Source organism: Simochromis diagramma, unplaced genomic scaffold, assembly GCF_900408965.1.
Source record: "Simochromis diagramma unplaced genomic scaffold, fSimDia1.1 OVJJ01000343.1, whole genome shotgun sequence".
NCBI lineage: Eukaryota > Metazoa > Chordata > Actinopteri > Cichliformes > Cichlidae > Simochromis > Simochromis diagramma.
In genome coordinates, this window is record NW_024386831.1 from 13,073,123 (window position 1) to 13,094,853 (window position 21,731).

General features: G+C 41.6%; 1 protein-coding gene across 1 annotated transcript; it reads right to left on the reverse strand.

Annotated features, from left to right (window-relative positions):
* Positions 1-5,246: 5,246 nt before the first annotated feature.
* On the reverse strand, positions 5,247-21,175 carry zgc:162707 (UPF0524 protein C3orf70 homolog B). The gene is made up of 2 exons (XM_040027991.1): positions 20,459-21,175; positions 5,247-7,725 (listed from the first exon to the last, which is right to left on the reverse strand). The coding sequence occupies exons 1-2, from the start codon at positions 20,640-20,642 to the stop codon at positions 7,037-7,039; spliced, it is 873 nt and encodes a 290-aa protein (XP_039883925.1). The 5' UTR covers positions 20,643-21,175; the 3' UTR covers positions 5,247-7,036.
* Positions 21,176-21,731: the final 556 nt, after the last annotated feature.

Below are 21,731 nucleotides of genomic sequence, written 5' to 3' on the forward strand. Positions count from 1 at the left end.
GCATACCAGTAATGACACCAATCACCTGTGAAACCACCAATTATGGTGTGGTAGGAAGAACCATAAACTCTGTGACATTTCAAAGCCTCTCACCAAGGAACTTTTTTTTTTTTAAAACACAGAAGAAGTTTGAAAGTTTTAATGTTGCTTTTTGTACTTCAGTTCAAGGATTATGTGCTTTTGAGGATAACATTTTCCTTCAAGATCTCTACTCACGTTAATGGAGCCACAAAGCTCGTCCTCGGGTGCCATAACGGCCAAAATCTCATAATGCAATCATTCCCCTGAAACCAATGTTTTTTATGGTTGACAGGCTGCGGGTGTTTAGATTTAGAAAGCTTACGTCCTATATTTTTTCAGTCCTATCTGCTGGAAGCAGTCTGGGTCCGGCGCTGGCCTAGTTCAATCACTATTTCAGGCAACCCTTTAGAAAATATTAAACAGAGGAGAACAATACAATGTTTGAGTGGCGGCATTATGAAATGCTTTCACAGATGGGGGCCACATCTGTCCAAAGTGTTGTGAAGCAGCATCAATCGAGTGATAAGAATCAGCTCTCGACTGGTTCACAAAGAGAGGTGCTGCAGTTTGGGGATGTTCAATTCTCTGAATGTTGCAGCTGTAACTCCATCATGAGGATGTGTACCTTACATGATTGGAAACATCGCCGTGCACTGTCATCAGGGTTTACATGATTGCAAACCCTCCCCCGTACACTCAGGGTGCCTGCTGTTGATGAAATCCTCAAGCCGTTTGCTTTGTTTTCAGCACCATTTGGGCTTGAAAATAACAAAATGATTCTCTTTTCCCATTTAATATTATAATAAAATGTTCAGTACATAAAGTAATAACACAAAAAACATGTCTCTTTGACTTGAAACTCAAATTACACTACAACAGAGAACTAAAACATTAACCTTGTTCTCACGCAAACCCCAAAACTAAATAAATCTGCCTGCTCCTAATAACTGTAGTTAATGCTTCAATCGCCCACGAATGAAATAAATTACAAGGCAAAAAAATATTTAAGGTGCCCGAATTGACTTGCCTGGCTTTCAGGTTTGAAAGCCAGCACAGGCTTCTCCAACATCCTCTGTCTCTTTGATGTGATTAAGATGGATTCAAACATTTCTTGAGCGCACAAAAACCCACACTGGCTCTGTTAATGGCCACCATCCAGGGCCTTAAACCCATCAGCAGTGGTTATATAGGGTGAATGTAAAATAGTTTATTTCATTCATCTTAATGACTGGTTTTATGTATTTATTTATTTTATCAGTGCAGTATCCTCTCTCTGGGAAGGGAAGGTAGAGTCTTATAATTTAAACAAGAAGAAGTGTTTTCGAATTTTATGTGCAAAACAATAAATCATCCATTGCTGTGCAGCCCCAGACTAATCCATCAATGCAGACTATTTTACTACAACAAAGACAACTAATCACATTAAAACATGTCAGTGTGAGTCATTCTGCTATGACAAAGAAACCCCACGAGTTTTTCAAAAGGAATATTGGACGGTGAATCACCAGCTTTAAGCAACACAAAAGAGAACACTTTCAAAAACAGCCCTGTCTATCGACACCAAAGCTTAAAGCTGCTGTCTGCGGTTAGCAGAAGGAAAAGTCGTGCTCTGTGTCTAAAAAGTGCCTGAAATCCATTTCAAAGACAAGGGCAGATGCTGACGAAAAATGTAATGAATATTTCAAAGGCAGGGAATGCAGAGCTGCACTCCAGGTGACACTCGTGTTTATAGAGCTTATCAGACACCCATCACCCACAGAGCACGGCCCAGGCAAAGCCATGTGTCCGACTGATTATTAGCAGGGTGCTGGTGGGTTTTCCCATTACGTGCATGCCAATTGCATCAGGCCAGTGATAGGGACAGTATGCTGAAGCATAAATGGTCCCTTTGAGTGCCGCTGTTGAAGTTTAGCTCTGAATATGTAGCTATAGGGGGAGAAGGTATACCTCAGATATGGTGCTGGTTTGTCTGTGAGGAACTGATATGGATTTCTAGGATGTGCGCTGTCAAATTGTAAATAATGGTAACACTTTAACTTCCAGATTTTAGTCATAAACCTCCCATAAGCAGTTTTAGGTTTTGAAAAGTATCTCACTGTACTCTGTCTGACAGGTGGATGATGTTTGCTTTTTTAACCTGTCTGCCTGCCCATGATTAATGCACATGAATATAAAACTCTGAAGTTTTAAATTTACTTCAGCTATACGCTGTGCAGCACGACCTGCATCCCTATGACTAAACTGAGGGCATTGCTACTTCGAGTGATGGGTGGGTGCTGATTTGTCTCATTCAGCATGCTGTACTCCAAGGAGTCAGCTGTTCAGTTTTCCTGTTAATTGCATTTTGCTTTAAGGAGACAAAATTAGCAACCTTTTTATTATCACATTGAACTGCAGTTGTGGTCAAAGGTTTACGTTCTTTGCTCTCATGGAGTCCATGAATGTCGTGGTAAATTTGAGCTGTTAATGATTTCTTTGAACTGTTGCCAAGGTGGAATGATCAACAATCAATTTAAATGACTTTTAAAAACCAAAAACTGGGTGAGCATGTTTTAAATTATTTTGGGATTTCCACACAAGTCAAATGATTACATACAAGCTCAAAACTATACATACCTCCACTAATATTTGTTTAAATATCTCCTGGCAAAATGCAACTCGACCATATGCTCTTGAAAGCCATCAACAAGCTTCTGGAACAACTCTGGCTGGATTTTTGACCTCCCTTATTGGCAGAATTTGTAGAGTTCATTTAAATTCATTTGCTTGTTGGCAGAAGTAGGCTTGAAGTCGGTGCTTTGGGAAATCTATTCCAGAAGCTTAATTGGCTCTTTCTAAACAACTGCAGGATCATCATTTTAAACTAGTGCACATACAGTAGGTACAAGTTATTTAGATGTGTCACCACTTTCCCACAGTCCTCAGATGCAAGGAAATTGGTCAAAATATTCAGGACAAACCCAGGGATCACCAAGCCTGCCAAGAAGTGAAAACTGCTGGAGGACCAGTGCCACTGTCCACAGAGAGGCAAACTTTTATATCACCATTGACAGAGATGGTCCCACCAAGAAAGAAGACCCTGCTCCAGAATTGACACTGTACCAGCTGCCAAGCATAGTGGTAATAGCATCATGCTCTGGGGCTGTTTTGCTGCCAGTGCTACTGGTACATTGCACAAAATAAGTGGAATAATGAAGGAGGAGGACTACCTCCAAATTCTTGAAATTTTGAACAGTTATCTAAACACAGATCAAAACGGGCTTTTTGGATGGATAAAGTGCGCTAACAGCAAGCTTCTGGACCGGCCGTCCCAAAGCTACGACCGCAACCCAACTGAAACTTTATGAAATATCCTTAAAATCCTGGTCCATGCCAGGAAACTAAACAATTTCAATGAACTCTACTAATTCTGCCAACAATAATATCCAGCCAGAATTTTTCCAGAAGCTTGTTGATGTCCACTTGAGGTCCAACTTGCTATGGGACATTCAGCTGATTATAAGTGGGGATGTGTGTATACAATTAAGCCTGTGCACATACTTTTGACCCAGTAGATTAGAGAACCCCCCTCCCAAAAAAAGAAACTTGTACACTCAATTCTTGCTTTTTAAAGTCATTAAACATGTATGATGCTCAATCATTCAACCCTGGAAAAAGAATAGTTCAAAGAAAATACCAGACCTTTTATCCCTTTTGGCAGTTCTTTGGATTTTGTGTTTATTTGAAATACAAATATGTGATTTAGAGACATGGAGTTCTCATTTAAGTAAATATAATGTAATATAGGAGATTATAAACAGAGGTATCTGGGAGTGATGCTTCTAATTTGCTTGCAGTTACACACACAAAAAGGTTAGCATCTATTTTAAAGAAACATTTTTAATAAGTTTCTGAGGATTCCCCATGAGAGCAGATGTATTTGATGTATTTCTAAAATCCTTCTCCTACTACTCAGGTGAGTCCCTGCTGGTACTTCATGTTTTCATTTTGTAACTTGAAACCTCTTTTAAGTACTGGGGATCTGCTTGTTTTGTTTTGCCCCCTGTAGAGGAAATTGAGTTGTATGAAATTAAAAGGACGTCTCCTTAGGAAGGTAATGTGGTTGTGCAAATATCAGAATGGAAAGAGTGAAACTGACATCCCTCTACAGCTTGTGTGACTCAAGCTGTGCCAACCTGGCCTGTGAAGCAGTCCTTGAACAAGGGCATATTTTTCATTTGGTGTGTGACTTTGTGTGTGTGTGTGTGTGTGTGTGTGTGTGTGTGTGTCTCTTCATGCAATCTCTCTGTACCATTTGAAAAAAAAACGGGAACTATTTCATAACGCCGTAAAAATGTGTGTGCGTCTGCACAGACCGGAGCGCGCACACACACACACACACACACTCGTATGCACACATGAAGTCCATCCTACGACTTTACATGTGCTTGCATCATCATCATCCCGCTAATTGAGCTTCCACATCTCCTGCCTGTTGCTGTACTCCCTCCACAAATTCTCTCTCAGGTTTTCCTCTTCTTCTCCCACTCTATGTCATCTGCTCTCCAGCATTCAATTCCACTCCTCTCCTCTTCATCTTTGGGCAGAATAGTGGATGTACATTTATATAAACTGATTAGCATTTCATCCAAGCCTTGGTTTTCTCTCTCTGCACAAAGGATCGATAGACACAATGCAAGGGGAAAAAGAAGCGTGGAGAAATCAATCTCAGTTTGCAGTCAAGGTGAGAAAGAAGCTTGCATGGTCTCTCATAAAATCTGCTGCTAGACGAAGTGTGGAGAAGACTGTCTGCGACAGAAGCCCAGAGGAAACCGGGAGGGGGTCTCTGTCTCCATCGAACAAGCTCAGTGTTTTCTGTCTTACATAAAGCTGAAGCAAAGAATGTGTCCAATCTTAAATCTTCCACTACAACCTACTCCCGATGTTTTTCCTGCCCCTTTAAAATGTTTAAAATGTGCAGCACAAAGTAATTAAAGCTTTCAAAGGCAGTAAGATACATACCTCAACACAGTTTAGATCAGACATCCACAGCTGAAATAGTGACTCAGTTCGAGTGTATCTCTCACTTTACTTTACTTTGTTTTTTTTCTTGTTACCCACTCCAGCTCTGGAGAGCATTAGTCATCATCAGTGTGTCGTGTGGAGGACGTTTGAGTGCATTTTCTTTTTACAGAGGGTGTTCGCGCTGTCCACAATAGATGAACCAGGAGAGAGGGGAAAAAAGGTGAGTTTCATTAAGATTTATTCATATGAAAATAATAATATAACAAGAATAAGAACAAAATGCATTTTTCTTCGACTGCATTATAAGGGACTGTGCTCAGTGTAATGTCCAGGGCTGTCCCTGAATAAAAACACCTTGTTTTAATAACTAATACAGGGTTTCTTTGTTCTTTGATAGCATGTTTTTAATTGGAGTTTGACATGAGGGAATCCTGCAAGTGAATGCAGTCATGCAAAATGATTTTTTTCTTCTTCTTCTTCATCTTTTTTTTTTAAACATCTAGTGCTTATAACATTGCAGCCATAAATATTTGTGATAACTGTGGTGATTTTTGCTGATAGCTCTCTGGAAAATAATGTTTTTGAACATTAAAATAAAAGACGCCGCCCAGCTTCATTTTACTATCTGACTAATAAGCTACTCGTTTCTTATGCCAATCACAACATCACAACAGGTATTCAGGCATCCTATCTCACACTCTAATCTCTTTTAAGATGTAACCTACTAGTTTAAAATGAAATGACCTCCCCAGACCCCCCTTTTGGTCATCACGAAAACGGCATTTCATTCTCAAAAGTCCCCAAACTAGTTAACAATGTAGGTTTATTATTATTATTGTTATTATTATTATAATATAAGATTATAAATTAGATATGTTCCCTCAGCGATATTTGTCTCACTTGTGTCTACTGTGACAACTTCACTCCCTGTCACTGCAGCTTTACCGGAGACGCGTCCGTGCTATTCAATTTCTCGGCTGCTAATAGAGGTCAGTGCAAGTCATGTTTTGCTTAACGGGACTGTCGTTCAGTTCAGCTTGACCAGAAAAGGTGGTCAGAAGAATTTTCTGTAAAGTCTGAGACATTTTTTAGAAGGTATAAGAGTATCCTTGGTCCTCACTGGCAGGTTCAGTATAGGAATGTGCTTCTCTGTAATTCTTGATTGTCAAACACTGACCTACCTACCCTACTGCCCGTGATGGTGTCAGTAAAGTGCAGACAAACTGTGGGCCACAAATCTTTTTAATAATGCGATAAAAGCAGGTGCGCCTGCTCTGAGCAGCTCAGAGCTGAGTAATTAAGGGGTTAAAAGGCCGGTGTGCTTTAGGCCCACGAGAGGTAGCTGGCCTTGTGGTTATTACGCTGAAGAGTCAGAATTACTAATATGTGTGGGTGGAGTCACTGACCGGAGAACAAGGGACGGCATGCTTATCTGCCACTCGAATGCTGAATTGCAGCGAAGTCTGACAGACTGACTGACTGGAGAACACAATAATTACCTAACTGCTCATTATCATCATGAAACATACTCATACCACCTTGGTTCATACATAATTTAGCTCCAGTAATATATACCTAAAGAGAAGTGTCACAAAAAAAGTGTCCCCCTTTTCTTGTTTTCCTATTTCCTCTGATGTGCACCTACTCTAGATTCTTTTTTGTATTTTTGATTTTTCTCCACACGACCATGAGGAGGTCTTTTTGGTAAACTGTGCATGTTCTTGATATTCTTGTGCTTCTGTCTTTATTGTAATAAGTTCAGCAAATTCAATCCGTGCAGAGGATGCGGGCAGAGGAGAGGCTGTTTCAGATTGTAGGTGCGCTGTCGTCGGCCACCTGCAGGAAAACAAATTCATCCCAAAACAACCGGGCGAAGCCCTGCTGAAGCGTTAGAGAGGGGTTTGTTTCCTACTGGTCCATATGTCATAAATCCTTGAGAGTTATTCTCAATAATAAGCTTCTGCTCCGTAGATGTTCCTTATAGATCAATTCCACCTTGATGCCATGTCAGTTACACAGTTGTTTCAATCTTTTCGATGATTTCTATCATAGACTTGGAGGGAGAGAGCAGAGAACAGTCATCCTGATCCCAGAGGCTCCCAGGGCTGGAGTTTCCATCTGTGCTCAACTCGTCGTCCTCCTCCTCCTCCTCCTCGCTCTCCTCCTCACAGGACTCCAAATAGTGGAGACCGAGGGCGTTGATGCCGGAGTCCTCGGAGCTTGACGGAGAAGAACAGTGGTCCATTTTGGGACCTTTTACCTTATCCAGTGGGGAGGGGTGTTTGTGTTCACCGTATACCTGCTGCACTGGCTGCACAGGTGCGTTTTGAGTTGATGGTGTCGGTTTGGGCGGTTGCTGAGCCTGGCTGGGATTCTCAGGAACCGTAGGTGTAGCTGGAGCAGGTGGTGGGGGGGTAGGAGGACGAGGCGGCTCTGGCAAAGGAGGCGGGGGACGCTGCACGTAGCACATCTTCCCATTGATACGTTTGACGATGTAGTCGTCCACAAACAGGTCCGCGATCACGCAGTACTTCGGGGACTCCAGGTGAGGCGGGGACTTGAAGCAAGGGGCGAGTTTCAGGAAGCGCTCGGCCAGAGAGACGGACAGGTCGATGGTGCTGCTGTACTCTGAGCCAACAGGCGGCACGGTCGTGCTGGGCAGCCGGCACACATTGGTCATGGGTTGGTACACGTACTTGCCTAAAGAAAAACAAAATAAAACAAAACAAAACATGCAATTACATTCATTTGTATTTTAACAATGACACCACTGCCTACTTGTATGGCAGAGCTGTTGCACATAGTGACAAACCCACACAAAATTATCCCCTAAACCACTTGTAGCATTTTTCAGCTAATCGTTTTGGTCTCCAGACCCACACCTTCACCATTTACTCCCACCTCTGTCATCTGCATATGTCATCAGTATGCAGCTGCTTTCAGAAAAAAAAGAAAGGAAAAACTCTTCAAACCCACTAAACTACCTGCCAAACACCAAACAACACAAAGAAAAATTCTGCAGCTAAATGTTGTGAAGGGTTTACCAGCTGATGGCTCAAGTGCTTTCCCCTGCAAATGTTTAAAAGGAGGGAAAATAGCAAGGATTTATTATGTTCATCTGAAAGTGAGAAACACAGCTCCCAAAAAGGCAAGAAAATGTCAGTATATAGTTAAAAAGAACACTAAGAGAAGAGGAGTGTGTTTGAGTGACACAATGTGCATCAACAAGCATCAATGATATGACAAGAATTTCCTTGGAAAAATCAAATTTGGGTTTTTGAGTAGGTTCTCAGTCATCCATGTCATTGTATTCTAAGGAGCTTGGAAGGAAAGCGACTGGACTTTAAATTTCTTGAAGAAATTTCGGAGTCCAATCGCTTTCTTCCCAAGCTTCTTAGACTACAGCGACCTGGATGACTGAAAACCTACACACCGTATATCAACAGCAAGCAATCTCAGTCACAACAGCAATGCTGGAGACAGCATGAGCACGTGAACGTCAACCACTCCCACACATTCCAGTACATGCCCAAATCTAAGAAAGATGCTAGCTTAACAAATCCCTGTCGATGTCACAGTAAAGTCATGCAAAGTCTTGCAATGCCCTTTGTTTATATTTTGTGACTTGTGGGGTTTTTGTTGTTGTTGTTTTTTTTATCCAGCCATGCTTTTACTGTTTTGGCGGTGTGTTTGGGATTATTGTCACACTGAAAAATGTAACCACTGCCAATCAGATGCTTTCCAGATGGTATTGCATGGTCGAGCAAAATCTGATTGTTCTTTCCTGCATTCATTTAAGTAGTTTTGACAAAGTCCCCACACTGCATCTATCTATCTATCTATCTATCTATCTATCTATCTATCTATCTATCTGTCTGTCTGTCTGTCTATCTATCTAAAATCAGATGATCACCTATTTAATCTTATGAGTAATTTTGAGATAACAAAGCATTTTCTGCTGCCAAATTAAAGACGCCTTTCTTCTTTCCAACATCTGTAATGAAACAGCAGCCAGACTGAAACAGCGTAAACTTTAGGCCAGCTGGAGCGGAGCAACAATCATTTCTGACCCTTCAATACTGATGCAAGACTCATTCTTCAAATATAAAAAAAATAAATAACAGGGTTTGTGTGTACAATATTTACAGCTGATGTTTTCATGATTAACACTAGAATTACTGACATAATATAAATACAAAGCTCTAATATATGAGGCAGCCTGCATTCTCAATCCAATAAATAGCATTTTTTCTGCACAGTGACTGTGTTTCTATAGTTGTTGTTTTTTTTGGAAGACTCTAAGCCATGCCACATTAAGTTCTGCTGGTGATAGTTCAAAATAACAGCTCCCAGATGTTACTCATTGTTTGCAGCCCACCACCTCCAACTCTGTGCTGCCTGAATATTGCAGTTCAGATGTGTGTTTAACTGGCTCCCAGGAGACAGAGAGAAACTACAGAAGACGACAAGCCAACGCATCACTTCTCTTCCTCTCGTGGTGTGTCCTTGTCCTTTGTTTTAGTGGCTGCCTTGTTCCATTCAATCAAACTCTTCTCCTGGGCTACACTGACAATATCAAACTGCTTCAAATTAGGGAGGAGGCCATCTTTTTTTTTTATGAATGAACAAAGTGAGTTTTCAATGCTGAAGAACATTTTTTTAAAGCAAGCACAAGCCTTACAGATGAGCTGCAGTGTTGTGGAATAACTCACGCGACCACCTCACTATTAAATTATACAAGACTGCGTTAGCCACGCGGCGTGCGAGGCATTTAAGAGGATGTGGCTGGATCTTCAGACTTTGTAAATATTTTTAATATCAAACACAAGAGCTAATATTGATGCAGACAAAAAGGGAGGTAGAGTAGCTGTTCTGTTTAATGAGAGAAACTCAATGGTCCATGTTCAGACTGAGATGAGCCCATTCAGGCAGGCTTGAAAGCGGCAACAAATGAGAGCTAAAGCTGTAGAAGGAGATGTGTTGACATTTAGTTGCCTTTTTTTTAGCATATTACATCTAATTGCATTCATCCATCTGGAGTTTCAAATAACATGAGCAATACTAGGAGACAGACAGATGCACAGTCAGACAACAAAACAGACAGGCATATGGAGCTAACGCTACACCAACACTGCTTGTCCTCAGCAGCCCTGCAGAAGGAGTGCAGCTCGTCTGTAAATTTACAAGGTGTCTGCACTTTCTTAGAAATATCACTGTTTCTGTGAGCCCCGAGGACAGTACGGTATGTGTGATAAATCTCACTTACAATAATCTGACAAAAAAAATGAGAAGAGAGAATCTTTATATGTTGGGGGAAACAACAAGCTTCTGTTTTTTAATACCGGGACTATGTGCCGCATCCAATAAACATAAAAAAGACTGCAAGCCGGAAAACAATCATAATGCACAAACAGAACCTTTTAAATGTTCTCATATTAATCGTTCTTTAATTGCCAACGTGTGGAGAATCTGCAAGTGAAAAATACGACATCATCTGAAGTTCTCGGTTCCTTATAACAGGTTGCGTGCTTGAAATAAATGAAGGCGTTGGGCCAGATTTTTGTGAAACCCCCCCAAAGGCCTCTGTATGGAAGGAAGAGTTCAAGGGTGACATTTGCTTAGAAATGAAGTCAGTCATGTCAACAACACAGAAAGAGAAACTCAAATAAGATTTAAAAGAAACTACACCAGCTGGGTTTTTGTTTCATTGAGCGACCTTGGTTTCTACATCAATTAAACGCTTATTGAATTGTTTACTAAAGTCCTGTAGCCAAGGCTCGACTCAGCTTAGTGTTTTTAATACCAGACATGATGAGTGGCGGGTTAATCTGAGTGAAAAACTGAGGTACACTTCATGCTCATATAGTAGCAACCACAAGGTTGGCCAGCCCGAAAGCATACTCTGCTTTTAAAGGGGACCGTAACATAAAAATAAATATAATGTTGTTTTCAGTGAGACTTAACACCATCAGTTTAAACCATAAACACATCAGGAAAACTGTTTTCTGAGACCACAGATCAAGAGAGCCGAAGGATAGTTTTCGCATAGACTTCAGCGTAGCCAAACTTTTTTCTATAACCCGAGGAGTCGCCTACTGTTGGCTGTTAGAAAGAATACAACTTGAAAGCACTTCCACATTGGCTCCAATGATTTTTCAGACTCAGAAGTTACATCCAAGAAACAGCTGACAATAGTAAACGTTCACAAAATTTACAGATGCTTTTAGTTTAAAATTCCTGAATAATTCTACTCTTGTGCACTTCTCTGTAGTGTGGAAATATCAGTTTGAAGCACCAATCTCTACCATAGCCAAAAACTAGAATTGAAATCTTGTTAAACTAGTTTTAACTAGATTTTATAATCCAACAATATAAGTCCACGCAAGACAATAATATGAGGTTTGGCCTCTTTTGGATGTGATACGAGCAGTCACCCCTCTACACACAAGTGTCCAGATCTGTTGTTAAGGAATTGCTTTCCATCTGCGCAGCCTGCAGCTTTGCAGTGGTCATTGGTTATCAACCCAGCATGTCCCAGACATAATAGCAGAGATATGTGGACTAAATGTTTATCCTCCTGATTCAGAAAAGCCTTTTCTACTGCTGGCAGAGAGGGGGCGAGCACTGTCCTCCTGAAATAGCCACAGTGCTACAGTAAGAACATCATAAGTACAGGTTGGAGCACCTCATCTCTGTATGTTCATCCACTCAGATTTCCAACAGAACAATTAGATCAGTGGTGGTGCTTGGACGCACGATCTGATATCCCCATGTTGGTGTTGATCCTGCATCATCAGGATCAACATCGCAACTGACCAACGACATTGTCTAAGCATTCAAGGGCAGAGATGGGCAGTAACGTGTGACTTGTAACGCGTTACTGTAATCTGATTACCTTTTAAGTAGTAAAGTAACGAGTAAAGTAAGGGATTACTATTGCATAAACCGTAATTAGATTACCGTTACTTTCCCGTAGGAACGCTGCGTTACTGCGTTACTAAAACCGTGATTTTTTTGCGAGAATGTCTCATGACAGTGACGTAAGCGAGTGCGACGTTCGTGACAACAGCTGTGTGCAGATCAACAATGGATCATATATCGAGTACAGGAGAGAGTATGAGCGTGCAGCGTTTAAAACGTGGAAGTACTTACTTTGAGTTTGATTCCATAAAAAGTGACAAAAACATTAGTGTCCGTCGTTCGTGGGAAGAAAACTTCTTTTTACACCGAAAAAAACCCTAAACAAGCTCCGAGTGCGCAACGACGTAATGGGAAATTCACAGAGAAATTCGCAGATTCTTCACCTGACCGCTGCGGCACACCTGCACCAGAGCACACGTCCGCCTACCCCACTCCTGCTTTACAGGTGAAAATAGAGCAACAGGACCGCTAGTCTTTGATTTTATTTATTTTCTGCTGTGTTTTACTTGCATCTATTTGAAAGACTGAGTGTAAACACAAAAAATATTTTATATTATGTGCTGGAATGTGCAGAAAATAGGTTTAAATGTTAATTTAAATAATTAAATTTTTGCTTGATGCATAAAGTTAAAAGATTAAAACTGATAAAACAAGTTAAAAAAAGAGACTTTTCCATTTGATTACATTTTGTATGATGGATTATGCAGAAAAAGTAGAATTGGGCTGAAAGATCTATCGCTTTATCACCTATTCAGGTTGTAAATTGTGTTTTTAAAAAGTAGCTAAGTAACTAAGTAATTAATTACTTTTGAAAACAAGTAATCAGTAAAGTAACAGGATTACTTTTTTGGGGACGTAATCAGTAATTAGTTACTGATTACTTTTTTCAAGTAACTTGACCAACACTGTTCAAGGGGTTAGCTAGTGCTATTAAAGGCTGTAGCAAACCAACATAAGTAACGTAAACTTGGCTAACAACAAACCTGACTTGACAGTATATTTATTATATTGTATAAATTAATAAAGAAAACACGTGAAATGTTGATGGGGGGGGGGGATTTATACAATCAAGGACCTTTTTTCCCCACACTTGAAAGCTATGACATCACAACAAGAATATAACTATTACGATGCAAGAACAAAACCAACATGTGAATATCAGCTACACTATGCTTGGACACGAATACCAGCACCCAGCATACTAAAAGCCCAGCCTGGTGGCACTGATGACAATGCTGTGCACACAATTATTATTATTATTTGTCTCCTGAGACCACTGGCTTGAAACTGCAGTAAATTGAGCCAATTTTGAGGTGTACAAATGAGTTCATTTGTGTTGGTAAACCAATTACCAATCCCGCCCCTGTATAAAACCAATCCACCAGAACTGAAAACTACCCACAGAATATGTTTGGGTTTTCCAAGCGATTAAAATTATGTAAGTTTGATAAAACTTGCATTTCTTTTCTGACTAAAATAAATATTGCACTCAGCAATAGCTTTTATAGGGTTGTATGTACGTACACTGCTCAGTGACGACTGAAACCGACACCAGCTCTGTCTGAGCAGCTTTATTGATATTGAGCTGTACTCTAACAATGTGCTGCCCTGGTGCTGCAGGCCTCGCATGACAACGTCAGACGTCAGTTGTTGGGTGACCTCTGCGTGTGCTGCCCCCGCTCTGTGCATGTTTGTATTTCCGCACTAACAAAGACCACATGTCCCGACAAAGAAAGGACAGTCTGCAACATTCACCACATGCTGTACAAACTCCCGGCGTGGGACATTTTTCATTCATGGACAAAGCAAAAACATTCAACGTGTTTCTTTTCGTTTTGCATTTGTGAAATGAAAAGAGCTAAATTAACTATTATAAAGCAGTGTGCGTGCAGGCGATGCTGTGACTCACTGTTTAGCAGTTTTTTGAGGGCAACAGAATGAAAAGTGGAGTAATAACAAAACAAGCTTTATCGACACAGGCGAAACTTGTTAATATAATCAGTTCCTCGCTGTTTGTTTTGGATTTTGAAGACAATAAGACAAATGTGACAGTGTTGTCCTTGAATAGTGAGGGTTTAAAGATAAATCTGCCTGAAAATGGTGGAGAGGGAAAAACATATGTTTGTCCTTTTTGTCAGAGATACCCAGACAAACAGACAAAATGATGCCACGAGAAATTTGTCCTGCTACAAATGAAGATTGGCAGCATAAAAAACCCATCAGACAGCTGCAACATCAATAGTGAATGTCAGTTTCAGTCCTTCGGTGTCAAACAATGGGAGGTTCTCAACACAAACACGGGCGCTGTGTTTTTCTGCTGACGGCAGCCTCGGTCGACCGGGCGCGGGACACGCTTTGCACTTCGTGAAGGGGAGGAATGACTCTCGACTGAAAAGCTTTTCATCACGTTACAATTAAAACCCAGCTAAACCCAACAAGTTCACCAGGGACCGATTAAAAGCATTTGGGATATGAATGAGGTCATTAACTAAAGGAGATGTAAATAAGCCAATGAAGAATTAACAGATTTTCATTACAAAATTCTAATTACGAAAGCAGCTTTTTCAATTTGAAAGCAGGGAATGAAAAGTATCTTCAATATATACATAAAAAACATCATCTGGATTATTTTAGTGATTATTTAGCTAGATAAGGTGTTGAAACCGGTACACAAAGAATGTTGCGTAAAGATGCAAAGTTATTTTTAGTAAAACTCAAGAGTTGAAAAGGTTAATAAGGAAGTGGAAGAACAAGCAGCTTATCCCTGGGAGATGCAGATTGCTCAGAGGAGGGAGTCGAGTACTCCTCTGCTACCGCACGTCTCCATCTTGCACGCCTCCTCTCTCCTGGGCCTGTAGCTGGCCGATGGCTGCAAAGACTGTTTTAATACAGGAGGTAGATTCTCTGGAAAATGCTGCCTGCAGCCCATCAGTCCCCTGCTCCCCTTCAAAATCACACTGTAAAAAATATCAACTCTTCTACTGCCCTACCAGCTGCAGCTGGATTATTGTTGACAAGCCCAACATGTAGTCAGCATCACACACACATTATGTCATTTCGATATTGGCTCACGTCGAAGCCTCAGCAGTGAATGAGTCATTAACATCCCCCTCAGTTTGATATTTTGCATGTTTGAGCTGAAGCCAACCGGCTTTACGTAGCCCACTGAATGTGCCACATACCAGTTCAAAGCAGCATGTTGGCAAAACCCATCGAACAAAAACAATTATTTTAGCAGATTGTTATCATTCCTCATAACAGCTGCTGCGCCCCGTCGGCCAGCGGATACTACAGGCTCCAACATCCGCTGTTCTTTGTGTTTAAATCTGGCCAACAAAAAGGGGCTGCGCTAAGGGGGAAACAACACAAGTTTCAGGTTTCATGGAAGAGGACGGTCCGATCCGGCATCGTGCTTCCTGTTTCATGCCTCCGGAGGCAGCCACTTGGAAGTCCACTGTTTAGTCTGTAACCATAATGAAAAACTCCTGACTGTGTCCCTGTGCACACAAAACAGTACACCACTGAAAAGCCCTCCACTGATTTAGCACTGCACTGCTTTAACACAGTTCTTTTATTTATTCTAATTAGAGAATGCTTTTTTCTGGTCAGTGCAATACAAACGTGACAGTTTGGTTAGAGATTCAAGTGTGTTGTGCAGGTAGCAGATAATGTAGCCACATGCAGAGATAAGGAGCAGGTTACAGATGTCTGTCAAGCTCACTTCTTTTCAACTGCACACCTCCAGCCTACACTGACTCAAGAGGCACTGAAGGGAATTCAAAGGGATTTTTTTTTTTACCTTTACATGAGTGCTCCTCCCAATATGTAACCACACACTGATGTGTAAAATTGACAGAATTCCCCTTTAAGACTTTTTTTGTCCATTAAAAAGAGATACTGATCACTCCTGGCGACAATGGCCAAGAATCAATCTCTTAAACAATCTGTAATTATCTTATGAAATCATTCTGTGCACGCCAAAAGTGATCGATTGATGCTCTAGTGACCAATCAGCAAAGCAAGCCTTTGTTATAGCAGAGATTTTGGCCCGTCACAGAAAGAGAAACCACAGGCTGTATATAAAAAATGGCTGTAGGTGGCCACCGTGATGTCACCCCTTTGTTCGTGCCATCTCGTTCTAAAACCAGACACAAAGAACAGGGGATGTCTCTGAGAAATCAGGGGACACTGGGTGCTCATGCAGCCGTGATAGATCACCGCCCTGCTTTATAATTGTTTTCAACTCTAATGGGGACTGTAATTTACAAAATAAACATAATGTTGTTTTCAGTAGGGTGTGAAACTGGAGGTTGAGACCATGAAATCATCAGGAAGGTGTCTACTGAGGCCATTTGAGTGGGTTTTTTTCCTGTAGGCTTTTTCACAGTCTAACCAAAGAAGTCCCCAACTGCTGGCCATTACTTGACTCTGCTTTACAGTCTAAGGAGAATCCATAGGAACTAATAACAAGGCGCCGTTACGCGTCAGTGTCCCGTAAGCCATTACAGAGACAATGAGCCAGCATGATCAATGCGCCCGAAGCAGCTAAACAAATTTCAGCCATTGTTGATTTTATTATTTACACGTGTGCTTTCTGCGACTTGTCAAAGTGTCTTGTTAATGAAACAGTCGATTGCTTTTCCCTCGGTTAATGCAAAATCCAGGAACGGAACAAAAATGAATAAACACGACTAAAGAAATAATGCGTGGAAGCATTCTGGATATCACATCATGCATAAAAACACACAAAAAGAAACAGTTAAGGCTTTTTCTTGCCCTTTTAAATCACATCACAACAAATTTGCCACCTAAATTGTGGACCTGTTAAAAGTAACTGCATGCCAGCTGCGGTGTTTTCCTCTGTAACGATGTATTCTAAAGTTCAGCTCCAAGTTTCAGCAGTCTAAAGGAAGGGCTCGTGTTACTTTCCAGCAACGCACACTAATGGAAAAACCACTAGACAGAGAACTAAAAGGTGCACTCTCTCCTAGAGCCTCCAACAAACCCCGAGCTGCATCTGATTGGACAAACAGCTCCTGTGCTCTCTGCCCACGAATTTAAAATCAAAACCATCACAGTGGCTGCTGTGCAGACTTTCCTGTATATAACAAATAGTTCAGCAAACTGTGCTTCTAGCACTATTTGAAGGAAGAAATGCTATGAACCTTCTTTATTTTGATCAAAACACCGATTTGAATAAAGTAGTCGAAACCTCAATTCTATGCAAAGAAGAAGAAGACAATTTGAAGCCCTCTGCATGGGCAACAACTGAGCGTGGAAATTATGAATCCTGTGGACATGTGCTTCTTATTAATTAAGTAAGGACACGACAAAGTTGGAGTCTTTTCAGAACCGACTTGGTCAGGTATTCTTGTCAGATGGCAGTAACACAAACCTGTCCATTAAAACAAAAGCGATGCTCTGCATCCATCACTGACACACCAGCATTTAAAGCGACTGAAGGGCTGCAGATCCTAAACATGAGCAATCAATCAAAAACATCCCCTCAGGCCTGTGCTGACAATATATTGATCCCTTTATAATCGGTGAAGCTTTTTATGATTTGGCAGTGCTATAAATTTTGAACCCGTCACCAAACCGGTCAATACAGCACAGGGCTATATTCAACAAATCTCTGTATTTCCCTTTAGAAATAGTTGCGAGCTTCTGCTGCGTGGTGTAACGGATGAGACTGCCCTGGGAGCCTGACAGAAAGATCCCATTTTCTTGTATCTACAAGTTCAAAATTAGTCCTGGCAGAGTACAAGCAGACTGACAAGACTGTTCAGGACTCATTACAGACTCTGTTAGGCTTTCGTAATGAGTAATTCATTGCTCTGCTTGGTAATTGTAATCAATTCTTAAAGAATAAAGTGTGAGAAGTGAGAGAAGGAGGGAAAAAAAGTGTTCAGACCAGGTGGTTTCAGCGCCGCTTTGAGCAAAAGCTCTCATCAGACATGACATATTGGCGGTGACACTAAACACAGCTAATTACTGCTAATGAGAGGCTTGGACTGATGTTGTCACCAGCTGGGAACATTGCTTCCACCTACAACTAATTCTAGTTTCCACCATCTTTTTTCTGTGGTCGTTTTTGTTTTGTTTTTTGTCAAAAGTTTCCACAACTAAATGGAAAACACTGGAAGATCATCCAACATATTTTTCCTGCGCTAGCCTGCAGACATGATTTGAGTCCTTTGAGTATTGAAAACTGGAAGAAATGCATTGTGGATGCGTTCAGTTTGCAGCAGGCACATAAAAATAGAAGAAGCCAGGCGTTAAGTCACACCTAATCATCTCGTGCTGCTCTACAGGTGAGATAATGGAAAGAATTTTAGTTTGTGAATTTAAATTGCTGAGCCGAGTCTTCATATGCAGTGACCTTTTGTATTTGTTTTGCTGGGAACCTATTAAAAATGTAATTAAAAAGGCAGCCCGGCACGACTCCCTGTGGTGAATGCACAATTATCAGCTTCAGAATAAGTTCATACTCCAGGCGGCCGTCGCAGGCACATTCAAAATGAAAACGTGACAAGATAAGGCTGTTACAACATTTCCTGCTTTTGCATCCAGTGTTATTATGGATTTCTAGAGGAGAAGGGCGTGAGCCGAGCAGGAAGGCTTTGTGAAGGCGTGCTAGTGTACTTCTCTCACTGGGTGCCCTGGTTCTGCCTGATTCAGCAGTCTTAGCTGGTTTATTTTCACCGTGGTGCGAGGGGAACCTTTGAATTGCAGTGGAAGGAGATGAGAAGGTGAGAAGCTCCATTAGGATATGCCTGGTTCTTTCTCCTATATCATAACAAGCTCTGTGTCCATTTTGTGGCACACTTTCAGTCAGAGTGATGAACATTTCAAAAACAGAAAGGAGGAGCAAGTCTAAATGTTGACAAATGATGAAACACAGAATGGGCTTTGCGTGGAGTCATAAATGCTGTATGTGGCTTGTAATAAACACTGGAAGGAATTCATCATTTTTCTGCCACATCTGATATTTCAAAAACCGCCTGGCTCATTCCGGGCGGAGGCGGGCGTCTAAATCCAATGATTACACAGCAAAGATTACAATGTGACTTGTGCAGTTGCACACTATAAGCTCAGAGTGAGTGGTGCAGGGTAGATGGTGATTGTGTTTTACACTGATCTGAGGATTTTCTGGGCAGCCAGAGATGGGGATAAATTAGGGCAGCACAGAGAGAGGGACATCCTGTCAGGTGCAGGCCCGGCTACTGGGAATCTGCGGTGGTCTCAGGGTGTCAGGTCGAGCGAGGTTCAAATGGAGATGGAGAGCGTGGCGCACAAACAAAGTGGAAAGGAAAGGAAAGTGTGCGTGTGCGAGTGGAGCTGCACCCCTGCACTTCATCCCCATTACAGTCAATGCAATAGTCGATACAAATGAAATTACTACAAGGCTGCAGAGTTCAGTGTTGTGGCTCAAGAATAGCAGTTGAGTGCATGATACTTGTGTGAGCATGTGATGAGGGCTGTGGCTACAACATATTAAAGGATGGTGAAATATTCCATTTCTTGTTGTTGTCAACAAATTGCATTTTTCAGTAGGTAAAAAAAATAAAAAGGGTTCAGCCCTTCCAACAGTCCTCCCTGTTGTCTTGAAAAAAATGGGTCACAAAGACAGCTGTGGCTCAGGAATTTTCACAGTTAAGGCATAATACTAAAAAACGGGAGTAAATAGTGGATTTAGTCTGGGACTATTTTCAGCAGTGGATTAATACATATTCTACTGCCCTAGTGAGCGTTAACGACACTCACTGCCAATCTAATAAAAGAGTGATCTGCTTTTTTTTGGACAGCAGTGGCACAGAGAAGTGAATTATCAGACTGTAGGTCAATGGGGGAATAACTGTGTCTGGTCATTGTGTGCTTTTACGGGACTTTTGCTCAAAAATAAAACACGGAATCATCCTTAAAAGAGAAATGAAAGTGGTGACTCGGGTTTGTGTCATCAGACTGTGTCGACCAGTTTCACAAAGCCTGAAAAACAAGCTTAAAAAATAGCAGAGCTGTACAGTAGTAAATCTACTAGTAAATTTATGAATTGTTCAGCCTCCATTGTCTAGACGGCATAAACTATTCATACAGCAAGAGGAAGGGTAGGAAGAATTAACTTCGATCACATATAAACTGATGATGAAGTATTACAGGAGCGAGTACAGCAATAAAATGAAGAAGTTACACCAAACAAACAATCAAATAACAGGAAACGACATCAGCTTCTCCCGAGGGGAAGCCAATGCTGCCTGTAGGCGCATGTAAGAAATCAGACTGACGGACAACCTTTACATAATCTGTGAAGCGTTATAACTTGTTTAACAAATAAAGTTCATATCTGCCTCATTCTGAGCCTTTCAGTGGAGGAAGGCAACAGTGCTTGTGTGGTTTTAACTAAACACATACACATAACAACCAAATACCACGCACATTTGCCAGCAGTGCCTTCGGTGATAGTGAGAATCGATTCTTTGAAATAAATGCAGCTGATAAACTACAAACTTACAGTGACACCAGCCCAAGTGACAGCACCAGTGCAGCTTGAAGCACTTCCCGTGACTGTGCGTGGCGCATATGGAGAGTCCATCACAAGGCAGGAAATCTGGTCTCCCAGCGCAGCTCTTGGCCAAAGCCTGCGCCTCGTCCAACTTCTCGCTCTTCGGACACTTATGTGCTCCCGAGGCAGCCATGCCAACATTTCCTGTATCAAAGGGGGAAAAAAAATAAAACACGCACTCAGGCTCCTCTGAGTAACCTACAACATAAAGGCCAGTGACCGAGGCGATGTTTACGGTCCGAGTCGCCCCGTAGAGCTTCTCTGCTGGAAGACAGACGCGAAACGAAACACGGTGGCTGGATGTGTGAATCCAAAGCAGCTCGGTTTACACAAAGGGTGGCGGCATATCCTGTAAAAGTCGAAGGGCGTCAGTCAAACGAGGAGGCAAGGGGTGGGTAATGTCATGTGCAAAGCCTCCCGTGATCGTGATCCACACATTTCTCCATCCACCCCTCGCGTCGGGAAGCTCCTCTGTGCCCCTGGTGACGCGCGTACGGAACAACGGCGCGCATCTGAACTTCATCACACAACGGGAGGAGTCCACAAACACAAAGCCAGCTGCTCTGCACACTTCAAACACACACACAGGCTTTCATCAGACCCTCCAAAAAAAAAAAAAAAAAACTTCAAAAGATCAACGTCTGACTATGACATTAATATATTCCGCATTTCACCCAAGAGTAGCATTTTGATTGGTGGTTTTGATTCATGAAAGTCTGTTGCTAGATCTCGTACTATTTATTCTTAACACCTACGCGTGGGCGTGCGTTATTTAAGTGCATTAACGGTTTCAGAAACTCTGCGGATCGGGGACAAATAAATAAATAAATACAGAAAGAAAGAAAGAAAGAAAGAATATGGAGCAATACATCAACACAAGCCAGCTGCTCAGCGTGGAGTGTTTTTACCGCTAGGTGGCAACCCGAACATCTGTTCATTGCTGGACGTGGGATGGGATTTGCTTGAGAGTGAGCCATTGATTTCTATAAACGCAATTTAGAGTTGCGCGTCTCCCCCGGCTCTCCTGTGTCACCGCTTCGGCTGAGTCAGCAGAAAACACAGACCCAAGGAGACCCTGTGGACAAGTGACGTGGAACCCCGTGAAGAAGCCAAATAAAAGCGGTGCACAACGCTACACTTAAACATATTCAAGCCCCAAAATGCCTGCTTTAAGTAATCTGATTACATGTTACATATATAAATATAATGTAAAATTTTAAAT

Bases quoted from the DNA above. Each gene is read 5' to 3' on its own strand.
- zgc:162707 (XM_040027991.1), bottom strand. From the start codon at position 20,642: ATGGCTGCCTCGGGAGCACATAAGTGTCCGAAGAGCGAGAAGTTGGAC. The intron at 7,726-20,458 runs GTAAGTTTGTAG...GTTTTTCTTTAG, and splicing joins TCACTTGGGCTGGTGTCACT to GCAAGTACGTGTACCAACCC.